Source organism: Aspergillus wentii (genome assembly GCF_001890725.1).
Source record: "Aspergillus wentii DTO 134E9 unplaced genomic scaffold ASPWEscaffold_5, whole genome shotgun sequence".
NCBI lineage: Eukaryota > Fungi > Ascomycota > Eurotiomycetes > Eurotiales > Aspergillaceae > Aspergillus > Aspergillus wentii.
Genome location: NW_024467836.1, coordinates 683,205 through 701,477, shown reverse-complemented (window position 1 = coordinate 701,477; position 18,273 = coordinate 683,205). Strand labels below are relative to the sequence as shown.

The following is an 18,273-nucleotide window of genomic DNA, read 5'->3' as shown; positions in this document are numbered from 1 at the left end:
ATACTCAACTAATCACTCTTCAATATTCTTTGATATTCCCTTCTTTGTACCTACTCTTTATTACAATAACTAGGCAACAGAAGATTTCTTTGTTGGTGAAGTGATATAAGCCATCATCGCCATCTCCTCTTCTTCTCTTCTTCGATGTCTGGTAACTATATCAAAATACTCAGCCTATATACCATTCAAAATATTTGGTATTCAGTGAATATACCTCTTAATCTATACCACCAATCTTCAGCTTCATCTTCAACTCTTTTCAATATATACCACTGGACCGCAAACAAGTGGCCCAGGCGATTGTTCCACTTGGCAGAACCAACGTCAATTGCTACGCTCCCAGAGTGGCATATGCCTTGAATGGCCACTGCAAAATCCCTTCCAGGCAACTGCTTTGTCATTCAAGCTTCAATGGAACCTACAGAATTTGCACATCACGAACAAATGGAGTTCGGTATGTCATCAACGTCTTCATTAGGAAACTGCTAATTATATCTAGAACTGGACGTGGAGAGAAGATAACCCCTGTGATGGCATAATATGATTACTTGGAGCTATGGTGCTTTCTGCTTCCTGCACAGTTATATCGGCGTTTCTAAACTCTCATGTAACGGGTGCCACGCATTCATCACAGCATGCAATGGAGAACTCTACACCTACAACAAGTCATATCATCCAAGGCGGTTCGCACAAGACACCTCATCTTTTACGCAGTATGCAAGCGATCCTGGGCACCATCTAAGCACGAATCCATGATGCATTTCCAAAAGCAATATGGTGGCACGATACTTATAAGCTCATTGACTAATACTTCTACCGGGTCTTATTCATTGCATGAATTATCCAGGACGCCCAGTAAATTCTCTCGTGGTGAAGTAAGAGTTGGATCTTCGGTTTGGACCAAACGTTCAGATATCCCAGGACTACATCGCAGGATGGCGAAAGGAGGCCCTCGCTGCCTCCCGGGCAACCATTCGTCAAGTCCTCTGATGAGCGAACAATTATACAATGGCTGGAAAATTTTGATATGTTTGTCTGCACTTCTGGTACCCTTGGAAGGCTCAAGTGACTATCAGAAGCGCAGTGCTCGTGTCTCTTATTCTGTGAACTCAGCTGGTCTAAACCTACCAAAGAACTATCCTAAAGCAGAATATGAATAAAGGCAGAGATCTATGTGAGAAAGTCGACAGTTCAAGGACGTGAGTTATTCTGGAGAAATACGAATTTGTGATATTGTTTTGTTTATTCGATAGGATCGACTCGGCCTATGAAGATTCTAGGATATCGAGAATTAGGTTGACTTATCTTAGATTAAATCTTGTTCGTATGAACTAGCGGGTTTCGTTTAATTGAAATCAAATAGATGAGATTTTGTGTTCAATAAAGTAACTACATCCCACTCATTGCCTAGTTCGTGGTAGGCCAGACCTGGTTTACAAACTCGGAGATATCTGCTTTCATCTGTCCTGGCCGTTCGAGTGCCGCAAAGTGTCCACCCTGGATGAATTGTAAGCATGGAACAATACACTTCGTATGACATGACCTTACCTTTTCATGCTGTTTCCAGAATACGAGATTTCCTGTTGTGTCTACCCACGACTTTGGTACCGGTAATAGTTCCATGGGAAAGTAAGAGAAACCGAATGGTTTATTGATGTACCATCGACTGGTCATGTCGTATCTTTGACCTTGGTAGTACTGATAACCCCGTCAGTTTTAAACTCGTTCAAGCGAGTGGGAAGGGTGTACAACCTCTCGATACGTATAGATGGAACGCGGGAACGTCTCCGTAAGCCAGTACAACGAGACGAATTCCAAGATAGTCTCGTCAGGAAGAGGCTCGTCGACCCAGTCAAGGAATTTTTCTCCGCACCTACAACAGGTTAGGATGTTTCAACCATATTTAGACAGCAGCGTACCATGAAAGCAAGGCCACGGGGTTGGTGGACAGGATATGGCCAATGGTACTCGGTCTAGTCCCATGCTCAAAAGCATAAGCTCTACCGTGACTCATAAAGGCAGACCCCCTTGCCAATCCACTCTTTTCGGATGCCGTTAGAACATCATCGGAGAATCCATCGGGGCGTTGCATCAAGTTAAAGTTCACTGTGGATGGTTGGCATCATATCACAGCATCATTCAGAAGACTGTACTCACAGTGAACCGCTAGTATAGTTAGCACTGAACTGTCAATGTCATCGACTCGTGCTTACCTTTGCAGCTATCGTGGTCTACTCCAAGTATTCGAGAAACCCTACTACCGATATCCCCTCCTTGTGTCACATAGCCCCTCTCAAATCCAAGGTCTTTCATCAGCTGATCCACAACTCGGGCAATGTCTTGAGTAGTAAAGTCTTTATCAACCGGTGGACCAGAAGAAAGGAAGTATCCTGGAAGCGAGGGGACAATGAAGTGATAAGGCAGAGTCTCTGGGGTGAACTCGTCTTTGAACAGTTGAAGGAGAGGAAGAAACTCCAAAATACTTCCTGTAAATCATGAGAAGATATTCAAGATAGATTTCATCAGACTGTCATTACCCGGCCATCCATGAAGGAGAAGAATAGGCACTGCATTCTCCTTCTCAGAGAATAGCCCCGTAAAATGCACCTTGATATTCTCGACCGTCGTGGTGAACTGAGGGAAGCTGTTGAGACGGGCTTCACATTTTCTCCTACATTACGTCAATTACAAGATCTTAGACAAGCCATACATTTCCAATGTTTATGAGAATAATTACCAGTCAAAATCAGTAGCCCATTTCTCCTTCATCGAAGTGAGCCACGCCGTCGTGATACCCAATCGACGATCCGGCTGCGCGCCTTCATACGTGGGTGGGGCTGTCTTGGAGAGCTTCACGAGCGTCTTCAGATCGGCGATTTGATCCTCAGGAAAGGATATTTCCAACGGAGATGGGGATACCCTCGCAGAAGAGGGGATCTTGTCGAATGATTTAGACATTATTGCAATCACAGATGAGATGGAATTGACAGTGGGAGATGTTGAGTTGATGGAGAGAAGACCATCGCATGATTCGACGTTGAGTCATGGTTAGACAAAGGCACGTGAAGGATCCTCGTATCTCAGGTGGGGTCCAACACCAGGAAAGTCTATACAATGTCTGAGATGGATTATCTAGTATGCTCTGGTTGGGATGATGTGGAGATAATGGGACCATCAGAGGGTGTTGAGGTCATTCAATCTCACCGCCCGCACTTTTATTCTGCTTCATCTTCGAATCTGAGTCTTCAGATACAGATGCTGGAATGCCTTAAGTGTTCGTACCAGTCTTGTCTTCTATGATTGATACAATTGATACCATCACCAATTGCCCCAAAACAGTTGATATTCCTACCCCGCTACCCCACTTCATATTTTATACCAGCCATCAAAATGGCATCAGATTCACCCCAAAAACCTCAATCAGCAACAACCATCTTCTTAGACCAACCTCCCAGCTGTCTCCAGTTCTGTCCAGAAGCCCCCAACTTCTTCGTGGTGGGTACGTATTTCCTATCCGAGAGCAAGGACGAGGAGGAAAATATCACGCAGACCAAAACTGGTAGTTTGCAATTATGGGAGATTGACCCTGTTGAGAATAAACTGTAAGTAGTCGCCTATGTTTAGTTGTTTGATTTATATTCATAATTCTAATATGTAGTAGATCCCTCATTCAAAGAATCCCAATACCATATGCTGTTTTCGATCTGCATTTTCATCCGAGGAATCCCTCTATCCTCGCTATCGCTGGTAGTACGGGTTCTGCAGCTCTATTCAGAGTCTCTACATCTGATCCTGCATCTGCACCAGTCCTAACACCCCTCTGGACTCTCCCCGTCCACGAGGACCAGTCCATCCCAGCTCTCTTCCTCGCATGGGCCCCGCAGAACTGGTGTTCGAAAAGACCGCAAACTGATGCCTTTGCCGTGACGTTCTCAGATAGTCGGACGGCTGTCTTCGGGACGAGCGGTAAGGGCGATGGTGGTGACGATATCGCAAAGGTAACGGAGGGCGAGATTGTGGAGTTGGGCAGGTTCGATGCGAGGCAGTGTATCGAGGTGTGGTTTGTCGCGTTGGGTATGTTTGCGGATGAGAGTGGAGCGGAGATTCCGTATATGTTTACCGGAAATGATTTTGGGGCGCTGCATACTCGTCGCTTTGGGGTGGGTCGAGGGGATGAGAATGATGAGGATGAGGACGAAGAAGAGCCTCTCTCACCCCTTCTGCTGGATCATGATGATCGGGCCCGTCATCATACTGCTGGTGTGACTTCGATCATTCCTCTTCCGCTGCCGCTTGTCGATGGTGCTCCTGTTCTTCTTACGGGTAGCTATGATGAGTATCTACGTGTGTATCATGCTACGCGGAGGGGAGAAGTTCTGGCCGAAGTGTGTCTGGGAGGTGGTGTGTGGCGGTTGCAGATGTTGAGTGAGGAAAATGTCTCGGGCAGTGGGTGGCGTTTTTTGGTCCTGGCTAGCTGTATGCATGCTGGGACGCGCATTGTGAGGATTACACAAGGGGGTGATGAGTGGCAGATGGAGGTTCTGGCCGAGTTTACGGAGCATCAAAGCATGAATTATGCATCTGATGTGTGGAAGGGGGCAAAGGAGCAGGGTGGAAACTCGGAAACGCTCTGTGTCTCCAGCAGTTTCTATGATAAACGAGTTTGTATATGGAGGGCAAGTGTATAGTTTGAGAAATGGCATGATTTATTGTCATGAGAAAATACGCTTGATAAAAATCATGATGCAAAAACAACGGGAATAAAATACAGCCACACCAGAGAGCCTGAGACGAAAGGGAATATAAATTAAACAATCGTCTCCAGCTCCCGAGCGTAGCCTATCGTATTCTCAATGACAGTACCACTGGCCACAAGGATGTCCTTCTCGGAGCGTGCGGCCGATTCCGGCTCGACAGGGAAGTATATCCGGCCATCGCGAAGGACCCAACCGCGCTGCTGAGCGAACTCAATGACGGCGCCCTCAGAGTCGAGGAAAAGAAGGTTCTTGGCGTTGGAGATCGGGAGGGACGGGTAGGCTTTCTCGGAGCAGTCTGCGATCTCACTACGGATGGTTCCAACAAGGACCTTCAAAGTGTTAGCTTGCCTTATGTTCCAGTAGTCGGATGAGGTCATGAACTTACGCTAGAGAACAAGGCAAAGTCCTCCGATGGCACACGCTCGGAGTTGGTCTCTCTCCACACCTTGTCGTAGCTTCCCTCCATCAAGTTCCTCTCCAACTCAACCGGGTATTTGATGAATGGGTCATCCTCAACACTCTTGCCCTTCAAGCTCGCCTCCTCAACAAGACCCTCCAAGACTGTGTGGAAGCTAGTGCTGTCGCCCATGCTCAACAGAAGCAGCAGGTAGAGTCCAGTAATCTTGCTCCGTTGGCTAGTGCTGAAGTCAACATTCGCCGAGCTCTGACCCGGTCCACCAGCATGTCTCTCGAGATCGTAAAAGGGCTGCAGCTGCTGGTAATATCTTGTGAAGGTGGGGGCGTCGGTCTGTCTGATAGAAGCCAGGGCGCCGAGTTCGAGAACCTGGCGAGCGAGAGCAACCAGCTCGGGCGCGGTAGAGGAAGTCGGGATCAATGCATTCTGAAGCATGAGTGTTCGCTTGGCGCGGCTGAGGAGGTTGTTGGCAGCATCGATTTGTTTGCGGTCCAGAGCGTTGCTGAGCTCAGAGATGATGGATCGAAGATCGGCGCTAGCCATGGTGTATGATAGAATCGAGATGGGAATCGAGAAACGAGTCTGCCGGCAAGAAAGAATGTATTAAACGATAGATACCGATGACAAAGTATCAGTGGAAGAAAAGGCAGTCGTGAAGAGTAGATGGTGGAGGAAGAGCCAGTGCTGTTGTCACAGCTTCATGACGGAGCTCCAGCGCCGGTCTTGGCGGGCGGTCAGCGGGTCATGTGACACAGTCTTTACAGCCAATCAGGATCGAGGGAGTATGAGCAGATAGAATGATGGGAGGGAGAACTTGAATTTTTTTTTTATATTGATAGCATTATAAATATAAACGATACTAAATCAATGGAATAAAAGTTCCCTTCGTGGTATAATCGATATGGTACATGGGGGCATATTATAAAATGGACAACGAAGAGCAAAAGACAGTAACACAAAAGCCCGAAGAATAATCAAAATAACTCCTTACGGAGCAGTAGCGACTTTGACCAGTGTGTTGAAGAATGGCGTTCCTAGTCCGGTAGCTGGATCCCATCCTGTGGTGGCATTCCAGCTCGCATACGGTACGAACGATGCGCGGCCGCCAGATTCAGATTTCCCAGTGCAGCCGGTTGAACCCCCATCAACGATATCTGCAAATCCAGTCTGGTTGATGGAGTAGAGCCATGGATTTAGAAATCCCATTCGTGGTTGGTTTTGGGCCAGTCGTGCGGCGTTCAACCGGGAAATAATGGCCGCAAAGACTGGAGCGGCGGCACTGCAAATGAGTTAGTACATTCCACATGGCTATCGAAACTATAGGGCGCAGACCTGGTGCCTCCAATTCTCAACAAAGATCCATGGTCGACAATGACGAAATCACTGGCCTGAGCAGCAACATCTGGAACGCCTCTTCCTTGCGCATTATATAGTCCATCCCATTTGTTCCCCAGGAGTTTGAGATAGGCATTAACACTCTGCTCCTGGTATACCGGGCGCCTAAATCGCTCAGAGAACCCTCCCCCAGAGAATTTAGCAGCTTTCTCTGGCTTCATATCGTATGTTCCACCGACGGATGTAACAAAAGGACAAGTAGCTGGGAAGAAAGGTTGAAATCTCGTCCTGCTGGTCCCGTCATTGGTTAAGCACGATCCTCCAGCACCCGAGTCGCCGCTACTGAAAATCACCGAGACTCCACGTGCTCCAAGCTGGGCGAATAGGTTGCAGGTGGCCTCTAAATAGGACTCGGGGACATTTTGTTCATATTCGCCGTAGGAGGTGGAGAGAACAGCGGGAAGTTCCTCGTCGGTAAGACCTAAGAGGTAGTGAAGTTGTTCAAGGTAGGGCTCATTAGAGGACACAGTAGGGTTGGAATCTACCCCGGGGTTTCGAGGAGCGCGGCCTGCGGTTGTATAGAATGTCGTGAGCGTGTCATATGCCAAGGCAGCGGAGTACTGCATGTCCAAACTTGCTTCGGTGCTCCCTTTGGCAGAGTTTTGCTCGTTGAGACCACCATTAATCGACACAACAGTGAAGTTCGCATCTGTTCTATTTGGCGCAAATGTTTGCATGAAGGCATGAAAGTCATCATAGCGTGCGTATTGGTCCAGATAGCCAGAGATGCCAAGTCGATTGCAAGGGTCTGGCCTGGCGTAGGTATCAAAAATCCCATATAATTGCCGAAGGCAATCCGGAGTCATATTTATCGAACAGTTTCCCGTCAATTCATCGAAGCCAACTACAGCGGGTTTAAGGCTTGGTTGCCCTGCCTGTGGACCGGAATGTCCAAACCGGGTTGTTGGCTGAATCAATTGAACATACGAATGAACCTCCCGGGGAACAGAATATTCGAGCGTCCTGATAACCGTCGTTTTTGTCACATCGTTGTAGAAGTGAACAAATTGTGTTTTCAACAGTTGCTCAGCTTTGAATACTGGAACAGTAAATGTAATCCAATTTCCATGTATCTCGACTGAGTTCGCGGAAACGTGTTCGGATTCCATCCACGATATGATTGCTTCCAGAGCCTGATCAGATGGACGTAGGTACTCCCGAATCTCGTCCCGATTCATGTGTTTGCCATAGCTGTGATGATCCGGCGTTGCAAGGTCCATGACCTTTTGTTCGAATTCGGCCGCTCTCTCCTGATAGAGTGCCAGCCGAAACCTCATCAACGTCGATGGCGGCGGTGCCCCACCTCTTTCCCAGCCCTTGGGTGCATTTCCAAGTCGCTCAATAATCTGGTGTCCAGGGGTAAAAGCCTGTGCGAGCTGTAAACCTGACAGAAAGAGGGACAAAGTCCCCAAAACATAGGTGATGGACACCATCAAGACTGATCGACTGAAAACAATACCTAGTCGGTAGAATTTTAAGATAAACGAGAGAAACGGTCAACTTTTGAATCGGAAAGGACTGGAAGGGTTGACAGTGGTGCCCGCTTCACGCGAGACGGGAGGGACTGGGTCATCAGGTATATAGTACAGTCCACAGCCGCGTCACTCCAAGAAGCACATGTGAACCAAGGAAACTGGCCAATGCTTCCGTTCGGCTAGCAATCAGACGGTGTGTACCACTATATAGAGTCTGGATGTTGCAACCATCGTGGGTGGGAGGGACAGCGCGTCGGATATGGGATGATTGCGAGTCCCCACGTCACCCGAAGGAATGTGACGTCTGGTACTGGAAAACGGATCCATGACAAATAGAAAGAGTATCAAGTGGGATCAACGAGACCAGCAAAGTGTGATTCTGCCATAAATTCGGCCTCTTGGAAGTTGAGGTGGTGATGTCAAGTTGGGCGATGGAGAAAGATGGGAGAATCCAGTCTCAGAAGCCGTGCCGATTGAGGCTGTCTATTGACAGTCGAATAAGGTATAGGCCAAGACAGGGGTGGCTGTATTACAACCAACAATAGTGCATTATACCACGCTAGTGTCAGTGGGTCAGTCTTCTATTGGTCAGGAGACACCGGTAGATCGACGCTAGTCTCTTTCAAAGAGAGACAATGCCCAGAAAGGCAAGCAGTGTTCGAGCGAGCCCTAAATCCAAGTAAATAAATATAAATGCTTGGGGATACAGAATAACAATTCATATTCATATGCTACAAGACTACGGCTTTATATTTGCAGTATAACATGCTGGTACATCGGTATACTTATATCAGAAATCAGAATGATGGAATGGCACCAGCATTTCTTTGTTGTCCGTAAGCTTTCTTGGCTGTCAATATTTATCTCAAAGAACAATGAAAGCCTCGAAAATTCTCGAATGAAGGTGAAAAAGGGGGGGGAAATAGAGTTATAGTGGATCGCAGGAATGTTGGACAAAAAGCCCTGCCTTGTGGCTTTCTTGACCATGGTTCGCTGGAAATAGTTTAAGTATCAAGTCTAGTAGATGTGTCGTAAAGATGACAGTCAACATTTTTGATGATATAAATAGTTATATCGAAAGTTATAATAGATCAAGTCTATCAGGTACTCACCACGTAGTAGAAGAACTGCCACCATGCAACATAATATGACGGAGACACTGAGGCTCATCAGCCAACATGCCAATTGATCGTTGACGTAACACGGCTTTACAATGGAAATCAATTGTCTGGTTGATGCATAACGCTTATTTTATACTCATTGGGAAAACATGCCAGGAACCATTACTATTCTAAATGAGGCTTTTTTATGGCAGCTAGATCACGACGTTGAATATATATATTGGATCCCAGATGTTATTGCCTGTTGTCAAGACAAGCTCACCCAATTAATTTTAACAAAAACATAGTTTTATTGTATTTGTTTGACTATAATAATACAGCATTATATAGACTTTATTAGACGTCATGCCTCGCTATTAATTATTTGGCGTGTTTACCAACAAACGTTGCAGCGGCATCGCGTAGATCATAATAGTCAAATTACAACACAACATCAGAAATATAATAAATCAACATGTAAAGCCACAAACATATTAAATATAATATTAACAATGATTCAAAACTATGGAATTGTCTCTGTCGTGGCTGACTGTGGTTGCCTAGAAAATGCCCGAGTAAGCTGTACGGTGTCGGATCCCCGGCCTGGGATGTCTCGGGATGGTGCATTCTGGAAAAGAAGGGAAAAGTTAGAAAGAAAGTTAGAAAAATAAAAGAAACATTTCATTTTTGCCTTGAATTTATGCACAATTATTAAATAATTTTGAAGAATAGTGTGGATAATTATGTTTGTCGATGCCACCCTCCAAGACAACACACCAAACACGTCAATCAGACTCAGTCTAGGCACGGAAAAATTAGCAGAACCCATGAAATAATGGCAGCATAAACCATGATGAAAACTAGAAATCCAGAATTGCAGGACAAAGGTGGAGAAATGCTGATCTGACACGGTGCCAGACAACCAGTACAACCTCAGTCAAGGAGGGGTCACAAAGAAATCAGAAGACCGGATGGAATCCAACAGCCCAATCCCTCGCATTCTCACCGATTCAGCTGCCATCCTGAATGGCCAGATTCCGCCAATGCGTGAGACTTGCAGTGTACCCCCTGGCATCAGCTGCGATGAGAAAAAGAAATGAGACGAAAATCCGGCGACACAAACGCATTCATTCCCCCTCAATCCTGGCCAACGATCCTGGGCGCCTGGCGGGGCTGGCCATTATACCAGACCGTGAATAATCATCCACTGCTGGATTTGATTTAATTTGAATTTTTTTTCTTGTCCTCTGCAAACACTACTGCCTTTCCCGCCGTAACATGTCTTTCATCCCTCCTTCCAGCATTCATCATCTTCTTTCAGCCTCGAAGGGAACAACTGCCTTCGCACGACTGTCTGCTCGCTCGTATGTCCGTTAACCCTCGTCTGTCTCAGCTCCTCCATGTCACATCCGCTCGTGGCAGCTGTGTGGGAACAACTAGGTCGTCATGATGTCGCCAATATTCTACGTGAGGTTATTGGGGAGTATGCGACAGAGTTGGCTACCCTTCATGTCAAGAGTGGCCCGACTTCCGATATCGAATCGACCACCCGGATGGTCTTTTGGATCAAGGCCATTTTTGATTTGCAACGAACGTATCTCCAGGGAATGTCTGGGATGCGTGACTGTCATCCGTACCTTTTGCCGTACCTCCTACCATCAGAGACCATCTTCTCGACCCTCATGTACTTGATCCGAGTCAAGTCCGAGTTGTTCCCAATTTCTATGGCTACGACCCCCGAGTTCGCTGAGCATAGGTATTCGATCGCACAGACTTTACTGGCTGGTGTTCGACTGCTCGTGTTGCGGGGGGAGAATCTACATACTCATATGAAAGTCAATCTGGAACAAGCGATAAGAGCGGCATGGCAGCATCCTGGTCTATCAAGTGGGGAGAGCTATTTGGTTAATGACTTCCTACCGAGCGCAATTGGCTTCATCGGATATCCTGATATTTCAGGTAGCCCCCAATCCCCAGCTGCCAAAGCATGCCTCCCACCTTTTGTCTCCGGGATTGTAAGCAATTATTACTTTCATCCAAACCACAGCGATAAACTGACTATCCAATAGTACCCGTTTTCAATCACACCCGAAACGCTTATCACGGACACTCTGACTGCCTTGGTTGGAAGCAACGGAGAACAAATGGGACCGTTTTGGACCTTATACGACATTCTATGGGCTGCTGAAGCTGCGCTTATCCAGTGCCACGTCGATCGCCGTCGATTCGCCCAAGACCAAGGATATTCTAGCAAGGCAGCCGTCAAGGTGGAAGAAGCATTCGTTCAGGCAGGAGAGACACGCAAGAAATTGGCGAGAACGATACTGATGGCATCCGATGGCCAATCCGACTCTCCCTCCCTCCAGGTACTTGCGACAATGATACTAAGCCAGAATGCCAATGGCGCCCCGCCTCTACAGACCCGACGGACCAGAGAGGCTTGGGTTAATTTCTCGCATATCAGAACGGCGTTGGATAACTCTTTGGGGCTTTTTGTGAGGTGGCTTATCAACCGCAGGGTTCAACTATGGGACTGCAATGGGGAATTAGAGGCTGTTTCTCGGGAATATCAGCAGCACCTGACCCAATGGTTGCACAACTCCTCATCGACAGAGACAGGCAACCAAACCAATGAGCCAGAAAGGCGAGGTAGTGTTGTATATGTGGTCAATTGCCCAGCAGTTCATCCAGTCCCTCGCGATCTCCTAGAAGAACAGTTAAGAGGAGGCGATAGAGCGGCTTATGAGGTATGAAATCTATTGTTACTGGCTTGCTCATATTCAGTCTCGATGAATCCCATTCGATATCCTTCACAAAACGTTGACCCCTTCAGTAGCAACTACAAGAAAGCTCACCCTTTATCACAATGGATGTTTCCTGTCCACTATGCCCCGGAGATTCTAGAATACAGAACGCTCGGATGATCGAGCCGCTTGAACAGTTATCCAATGCCTTGCATTTTGTTTCCGAGTCCGAAAGTAGCATCAGCCGCCATTCTTTCCTCGAATCAGTCTCTCGGAATACAACCTCTCGGTCGAGCTCTCTAAGCCGCTCTACGGGACGCTCCTCCACGCCCTTGGAGTCAAGCGATAATTCCAAAAGCCCTACCAGCCCAATCACCCCAAGCCCTGGGAGTATGAGAATAGGGAGTCGCCTGTCCTTTTCCATGGCTCCTGAGGGTATAAGCACGGTTCTTGCAAATACATCAGAGCAACTACGAGAGAAGCAGACTATAAAATCCTTATCGAGAGAGCTCAAGAATGTCAAGATGTCGTTTTCGGGCAGAAGATCCTCTTTGCGCAGATCTTTATCAAAAGAACAACGACTACCTCATCAGCCCCGATTTGTCTTTTCCTCGACGGGAAAGACCTTGCTTCTTTGGGGAGCGAATAGCAATTGGGTGATGCGGTTCGAAGTACCGTCCATTGTTGAAGGACGAAAACCGCAGGGCCATAGATACGATGTTTCGGGTGTTCAAAATGTTGCGGTGGGAGATCAGCGATGTGCTATCGTTGCTTCAGTTGGGGAGGTGAATCTTCTCTCCAAATTAAATTTGTGTGTACTTAACTGACACTTCTACAGCACCTTGAACTACTTGTATTTGGAAGCACTGGTTCCACCGCGGAAGCGTACTTGACGATCGATATTCCGCAACGAACCCCCTCCATCACTTCTATGACCATGTCTCGCGACGACGAATACGTTGCGTTTACACTTGGAGATCAATTCCATGTCTACCGACTTGGAGCAAATATGATTAAAAAGGTCATACTCGCCGACCAAATAGGACCGTATCCCAATCACGGTTCACTATGCCAATCTAACATGGCCCCTAACGAAAAGGGAATAAGTCATAACGCTGTAATTCAACGGAAACTCCAGTTTTCGGTGGATGGAAAGAGTTTGGTGGTTGCAACGCATCTCGGAGATTATCACATTTATACGGATATATGGGACTGCACTGTTGAGCCGTGGAGTATTATTTCCGGACGTTCGAGGTCTTTCAAGCTTCCAAATGTAGGTGCTTTCACATACTGATTTGCTCATTTTTCCTTCTGAAAAAAATGCTAACAGTCAAAGTGGACAACGAACGACGGCGACCTCACAAGCGTATTCTATGATGTCTTTCACCAATCTGTCTTCCTAACAGCCTTTCTTGGGAAGGAATATCCGATTCTATTCTCTACATCCAAGGAAAGAATGATGACTGATCCGCACAGCATCAGAGTTGTCCATGCAGCACAGTCTCCATCAGGCTCCCGGTTCGCCATTGTAAATGGCATGAACGAAATCTATATCTGCAATTCCAAATCCAACGGAACACTCAACTCCTCCCGGCTAAAGAAATCCACGGCCAAATTAAGTTCTTCCATCTTCAAACCCGGAAAAATGATATTATCCTTCCCACATGAAAACGAAGTATTGGCGTTCTGGGTGAAGGATGGGAAATTAATACTGCGATCCACTAAAGTACACGATGGCAGTGAAACAATCAATGACTACGACTTATGGTCAGATTTCGATCATCTGGTGGTTGAAAAGCCGTCGACTGCGGGGCTGCACCTCCAGCCGCGAAGACAGTCGTTCCTGTCAACTCAACAAATTGCAGAAATGGGAGGCTCTCCATTTATACCTCGGCCGCAGTTGCCTGAGTTGCCGTCGGGAGATTGATGCGCAGCGCAAAGGTTTGTCCGCTTCGAATGAGCCATTTTGTACTCTCTACTTTTGAATACAGCTCAATTGAATATCTCTCTTATCGAGTCTTTCTTTCAGGATAAATTTTTTTTTAATAAGGTGCGAGTTACTAACCCAGACGACACGATGTTGTGCACATACGCCAAAATACTCTTACCGTAGCAAATAGAAACCATCCATTATCATAATCCATACAAGACAAGCTAAAAAGCTAGATCATGATAAATCCAGACATTGGGTTCCACATAGACACATCTATCCCGTAATGGATAGAATTGCAACGGCACCAAACCACCCGGAAAGGAAACCTCTGAATAGACATGGTCTGAGTTGACTCCCAATTTTCCAAGCTTGAGACTCCCATCCATCCAATGTTCCCACTCGGCCATATTCCCGTCAACTCTCATACTATTCCAAGCTACCTTGATGACTCGCGCCCCGAGACGCACATGTTTCCGCAGCCATGGGTCAAACGGGAGATCCAGATCCGAACCAGGTTGACGCCAAGTGATATATTCGTCCATCTTCACGAAGGGGTATTCTGATTTCCGAGTCGGGCGTAGAGGTACGACTAGGATATCGAGGTTTTTGGATTTGGCGATTTGTTTCATCGCTTGGATCAGGGCCTCTGCGAGTCCGAGGGAGCGTCTGTCCGGGTGAACAGTTATGGAAATAGCGGATAAGGCATTGGGAGGTTCGGTTCGGGGGCGTGCCTCATCGTGGTCATACTCGTCAAGATCGATAGTAATGCTGGGAGAGAGGCCGTTTCTGGCGAGGTATTGCTGAACGCCGCGAGTGAGGATGGTATCGTAGCCGCCGTTTGGGAGCGATTGCAAGATCTCAGGGTTTGTTTCTAGCCCGGCACGGCCGCCGACATGGTCGAGTTCGGGCCAGTAGAAGGGGATGGAGCGGGCACAGGCTACGATTGTTTCTTTGTCTGTGGTGGCATCCTGCTCGACAATGGCAAATTGGAATTCTGCGAGACCGTAGTATTTGGCGAGCTTGCTGGAGTAGTGTTTGCAGGGGGCATCTTGGCCTAGGAATAGGGGCCAGGAAGTTCTGAGGGGGTGTTGGGCATCTTCTAAGACCTCCCAGAGATCAGGCCTGGAGTTTGCGGTATGGATGTGGTATTGACGGTTGGTTGACTTCATGCTGGCTGTGTTTCTTTTGGGAAAGAGAAGGGAGGGAAGATCATAGCATAATCAGGTATGAGAGTTTGAGGATCTGTAGATGGCAAAATAGTTGACCTTTTGTATCCCATAAGTGCAGAACATGATTGACAACTTGCGACATTTCCATTAAATTTGAAATTATTGACTGTCAGCAGCTTTGCTAGATCGAGAGATGATCTCATATTGCATCTTTCGAGTGCAATTGCAACTTGAGCTGAAGTTGACTCATTCGTGCAGATATTTTGTAATATGTGGCCACACTTATCCTAAGAGGACAAACCCATCTATGCATAGAGTGCTCTGTAAAAATTACAGAGTACTAGCGTACTGACTATTGTACATGCACATGCATTAGCCAGCGGAAAGTCACACAAGTGAGTATAAAAAGCAAAAACCACGGCGCGCATGTAGATCTCAACCACTCGCTGGTTTCGATCGTGTAATTAAAATCAGGCTCAGACAGCTAGACCAACAGCTCTAGTTGCGTTTGGAATGACCGAGACTCTGCTTTCTCGGGAATAATTGGATCTCAGCTGTATGATCTGCACAGTATGGATCTAAAATAGTCTAGTATGCATAGACCGGAAGGTCTGGAGGATAACCCAGATCGATAACCAACCATCAGGGTAGTCGGCATAGCTGAATCAATGAAGCTAGGAGACGCAATCCTTGTTTGCATGCATGGTTAAAGCAATAGTGGTCATGGTAATGGTCATGGGAGATCGGGAGAAGCAAGTCATGATGCCCTTCAATATGTGGCTGGCTGGGAGGAGCTTATCAGTGCGACCATACAGGATATAGGATCAGCATCCCATAGACACTTCGTATGTAAACATGGTCTCTCCAGGTTTATCCCACTTTGTCAAGTATTGTCTTGAGTCATTTTTCGAGCAATGAAAGCTGCACAAAGCGAAGCATTCGGCGTATGTTGATGATGCCAATGGCCATTGCAATTGTACGACCATTCTCATTGCCCTAGTCGTACTTTGGACCGGCAATCCCAATGATGAGGTTGTAACAATTGAGAGGGGCAGTAGCACAATTTGTTTTCTCGTACGAGTTCAGATGAGCAACCGTCGATGCGTGAAGAATCAATGTGACGTTGATGTTTTCGACTCGTGATAGAAGTGTCTGCCTCAGGCATTAAGGCTAACCAAAAGCCGCTACTGCGGGGATGTGCCGGATAAGAGAAAGGCCGACGCCGAGGGGTGCGCTCTTCGACGTCACCAATGCGCCGTTGCGGCTTATGAGGTTGAATACCTTCATTCAGTCTGTGATTCTCTCGAGTGCGAGGAAAACGAATGTGAAGGAGTATTTTCCCTGGCTTGGTTGTTGATATTGCTGCCCCTCAGTGGATCTGCGGTGCGGAGGATCGACTCCACGTCAAAGCAACGAGCCTGCATACGAGCTCTCTTCATATCAACTGTTGAACCTCCTGCGTCTCGAATGCGCTTTTCTTTTGCTTCTAGATATCAAACTGACAATATCCCAAATTTTGCTCGTAGCACTTTGCGGAGGTGAATTGAGGGAGCATCGTGGGTACGAAACCTTACTCGATTATACATACACCTACCTCGGATCGACGTCATCACTACATCCCGCATCTCATCATCCGCAACTCTGATCTGCAGTCAGCTTGATAACATACATCTCCTTCAATATCTTTCTCTTCCACCCAAGTAATCATGGCGGAGCCACAATTCGACATATCGCGCCGGTCGTCACAGGCAGAAAACCAAACCATCTCGAAGTCTGAGATCCCACTCAAGGAACGGTTCTTCCGCTACTTTCAACATGAGATCACCGGTATGGGTTTGATTAGTTCTTGGGCTCTATCGGGTACAGTCGAACATAAGCTGATGATCCTGACTGAACATAGCTCTTCAGGAACAAATGGACCGTCTTGCCGATACAGCCTTGGTAGGAGGTGAGAGAGCAGATGCTACTGACCATTCCCTGGCCGGGATCGCACGGTTATCCAACGAAGTCAAGGATGCGGCTAGCTACATCCCAACCTACGACCAGCGGATATATGCGGAAGTAGGTAGCACAACGTGACTGCTACGATAGCGCGGTGTATATTGATTCTTTGCTCTCCAGGCCATCAAAGCGCTCCAGGATAAGCTGGCTGAAGTTCGGGCAGCGGTCGAGCCACGGTCCAAGTTCACCTTCAAGACGAAGAAAAATGCTTCAGCTATCTCACTGTCAGATGCAGCTGAACTCGCCGCTGAAGGCCGACGTGGTATTCCGGGGTATCGTTCACCAGGCACGTCCTCCGTTAGTTCGTCTGCGAATCAGACTCCCAATTACCCTTCTACTCCCCTCAACGAGCCCGATCGGATACAGCTGTCAAGACCAGAGATTGCACCGACTTCGATGCCTGCTATCGCCATTGATGATACGGATAGCGAGGTGGAAAAGAAGCAGAAGACTCCGGGTTTCTCAGCGGCTGCTGTCTCTTCCGTGTCAGTGAACAACCATCACGGGCTTCATATCATGCTTCCGGCTTCGGGCTCTACCTCCACTGTGCCCGCTTCTATAACATCTTTACGCCACTGTGTGGTGGATATGTCTATCCCCACTACTGACGGGAAGCCGTACGCGAGCCTCACGGTTAAGGGAGTTAAGGAGAGTTTGTTGGTTTGCGGCCAGGTTGCCGGCCCCGCCCATATTACAGGAGTGGAGCACAGCGTCCTTGTGGTTTCTTGTCGTCAATTCCGTATGCACAATTGCTCGGATGTGGATGTCTATCTCAGTTCATCCAGCAACCCAATCATTGAAGATTGCACGAATATACGCTTTGGCCGGATACCAAGGGCATATGTAAGTTGATAATTTAGATCCGACTCGTTCAGTCATCAAGATTCTAACTTGATCACCTATAGGCATTGGACCACGACCGCCCAGACCATGAAGACCGCTGGAGTCAGGTCGAAGATTTCAAATGGATCAAACCAGAGCCCAGCCCGAATTGGAGCCTGCTGGATCAGGATTCCGGCGTCCCGGAAGAAGTGTGGGCTGAGATTGTTCCCGGTGGACCTGGATGGTCTTTGGAGGATATCCTTCGAGCCATCAACCTTATAAAAGAATAATCCGTCAAGTGACATACAAAACCAAGACGGAGAATAACCCAAAAAGGGAAGATTAACACACTGATTATATCCGACTCATCTCCCAACAAATCCACAAGGACAGTATTCTATCTTTAATTCCGTTGCATGTTATTGACTATTTTTTTTTTCCCTTTTTTTTTTTTTTTTTTTT

At 47.2% G+C, this 18,273-nt stretch overlaps 7 protein-coding genes across 7 annotated transcripts; 4 read left to right on the top strand and 3 right to left on the bottom strand.

Moving 5' to 3' along the window:
• The first annotated feature begins 238 nt into the window (after positions 1 to 238).
• Positions 239 to 1,284, top strand: ASPWEDRAFT_549479 (uncharacterized protein). Its single transcript, XM_040838128.1, has 2 exons — positions 239 to 454; positions 500 to 1,284. Exon 2 carries the CDS (start codon positions 636 to 638, stop codon positions 1,158 to 1,160), a length of 525 nt encoding a protein of 174 aa, XP_040687596.1. The 5' UTR covers positions 239 to 454; positions 500 to 635; the 3' UTR covers positions 1,161 to 1,284.
• ASPWEDRAFT_549433 (epoxide hydrolase family protein) lies at positions 1,284 to 3,129 on the bottom strand. The gene is made up of 8 exons (XM_040838126.1): positions 2,738 to 3,129; positions 2,538 to 2,671; positions 2,214 to 2,486; positions 2,158 to 2,166; positions 1,920 to 2,106; positions 1,753 to 1,873; positions 1,549 to 1,698; positions 1,284 to 1,497 (listed from the first exon to the last, which is right to left on the bottom strand). The coding sequence occupies exons 1-8, from the start codon at positions 2,956 to 2,958 to the stop codon at positions 1,408 to 1,410; spliced, it is 1,185 nt and encodes a 394-aa protein (XP_040687595.1). The 5' UTR covers positions 2,959 to 3,129; the 3' UTR covers positions 1,284 to 1,407.
• Positions 3,130 to 3,283: 154 nt separating this feature from the next.
• ASPWEDRAFT_549422 (uncharacterized protein) lies at positions 3,284 to 4,748 on the top strand. Its single transcript, XM_040838125.1, has 2 exons — positions 3,284 to 3,602; positions 3,662 to 4,748. Exons 1-2 carry the CDS (start codon positions 3,391 to 3,393, stop codon positions 4,686 to 4,688), a joined length of 1,239 nt encoding a protein of 412 aa, XP_040687594.1. The 5' UTR covers positions 3,284 to 3,390; the 3' UTR covers positions 4,689 to 4,748.
• Positions 4,749 to 4,807: 59 nt separating this feature from the next.
• On the bottom strand, positions 4,808 to 8,000 carry ASPWEDRAFT_112562 (uncharacterized protein; the record flags this gene model as incomplete). The annotated part of the gene is made up of 4 exons (XM_040828335.1): positions 4,808 to 5,086; positions 5,143 to 5,707; positions 6,257 to 6,451; positions 6,505 to 8,000. 4 exons carry the CDS (start codon positions 7,998 to 8,000, stop codon positions 4,808 to 4,810), a joined length of 2,535 nt encoding a protein of 844 aa, XP_040687593.1.
• Positions 8,001 to 10,542: 2,542 nt separating this feature from the next.
• ASPWEDRAFT_52288 (uncharacterized protein) lies at positions 10,543 to 13,813 on the top strand (the record flags this gene model as incomplete). The annotated part of the gene is made up of 5 exons (XM_040837730.1): positions 10,543 to 11,157; positions 11,212 to 11,889; positions 11,979 to 12,671; positions 12,725 to 13,159; positions 13,223 to 13,813. The coding sequence occupies 5 exons, from the start codon at positions 10,543 to 10,545 to the stop codon at positions 13,811 to 13,813; spliced, it is 3,012 nt and encodes a 1,003-aa protein (XP_040687592.1).
• A 227-nt stretch (positions 13,814 to 14,040) lies between these two features.
• Positions 14,041 to 14,988, bottom strand: ASPWEDRAFT_29104 (GNAT family N-acetyltransferase; the record flags this gene model as incomplete). The annotated part of the gene is made up of 1 exon (XM_040833227.1): positions 14,041 to 14,988. One exon carries the CDS (start codon positions 14,986 to 14,988, stop codon positions 14,041 to 14,043), a length of 948 nt encoding a protein of 315 aa, XP_040687591.1.
• Positions 14,989 to 16,766: 1,778 nt separating this feature from the next.
• Positions 16,767 to 17,926, top strand: ASPWEDRAFT_41802 (putative tubulin-specific chaperone c; the record flags this gene model as incomplete). Its single annotated transcript, XM_040835655.1, has 2 exons — positions 16,767 to 17,049; positions 17,110 to 17,926. Coding segments are annotated over exons 1-2 (874 nt in total), but the record flags the coding sequence as incomplete, so codon positions are not given.
• Between the last annotated feature and the right edge of the window lie 347 nt (positions 17,927 to 18,273).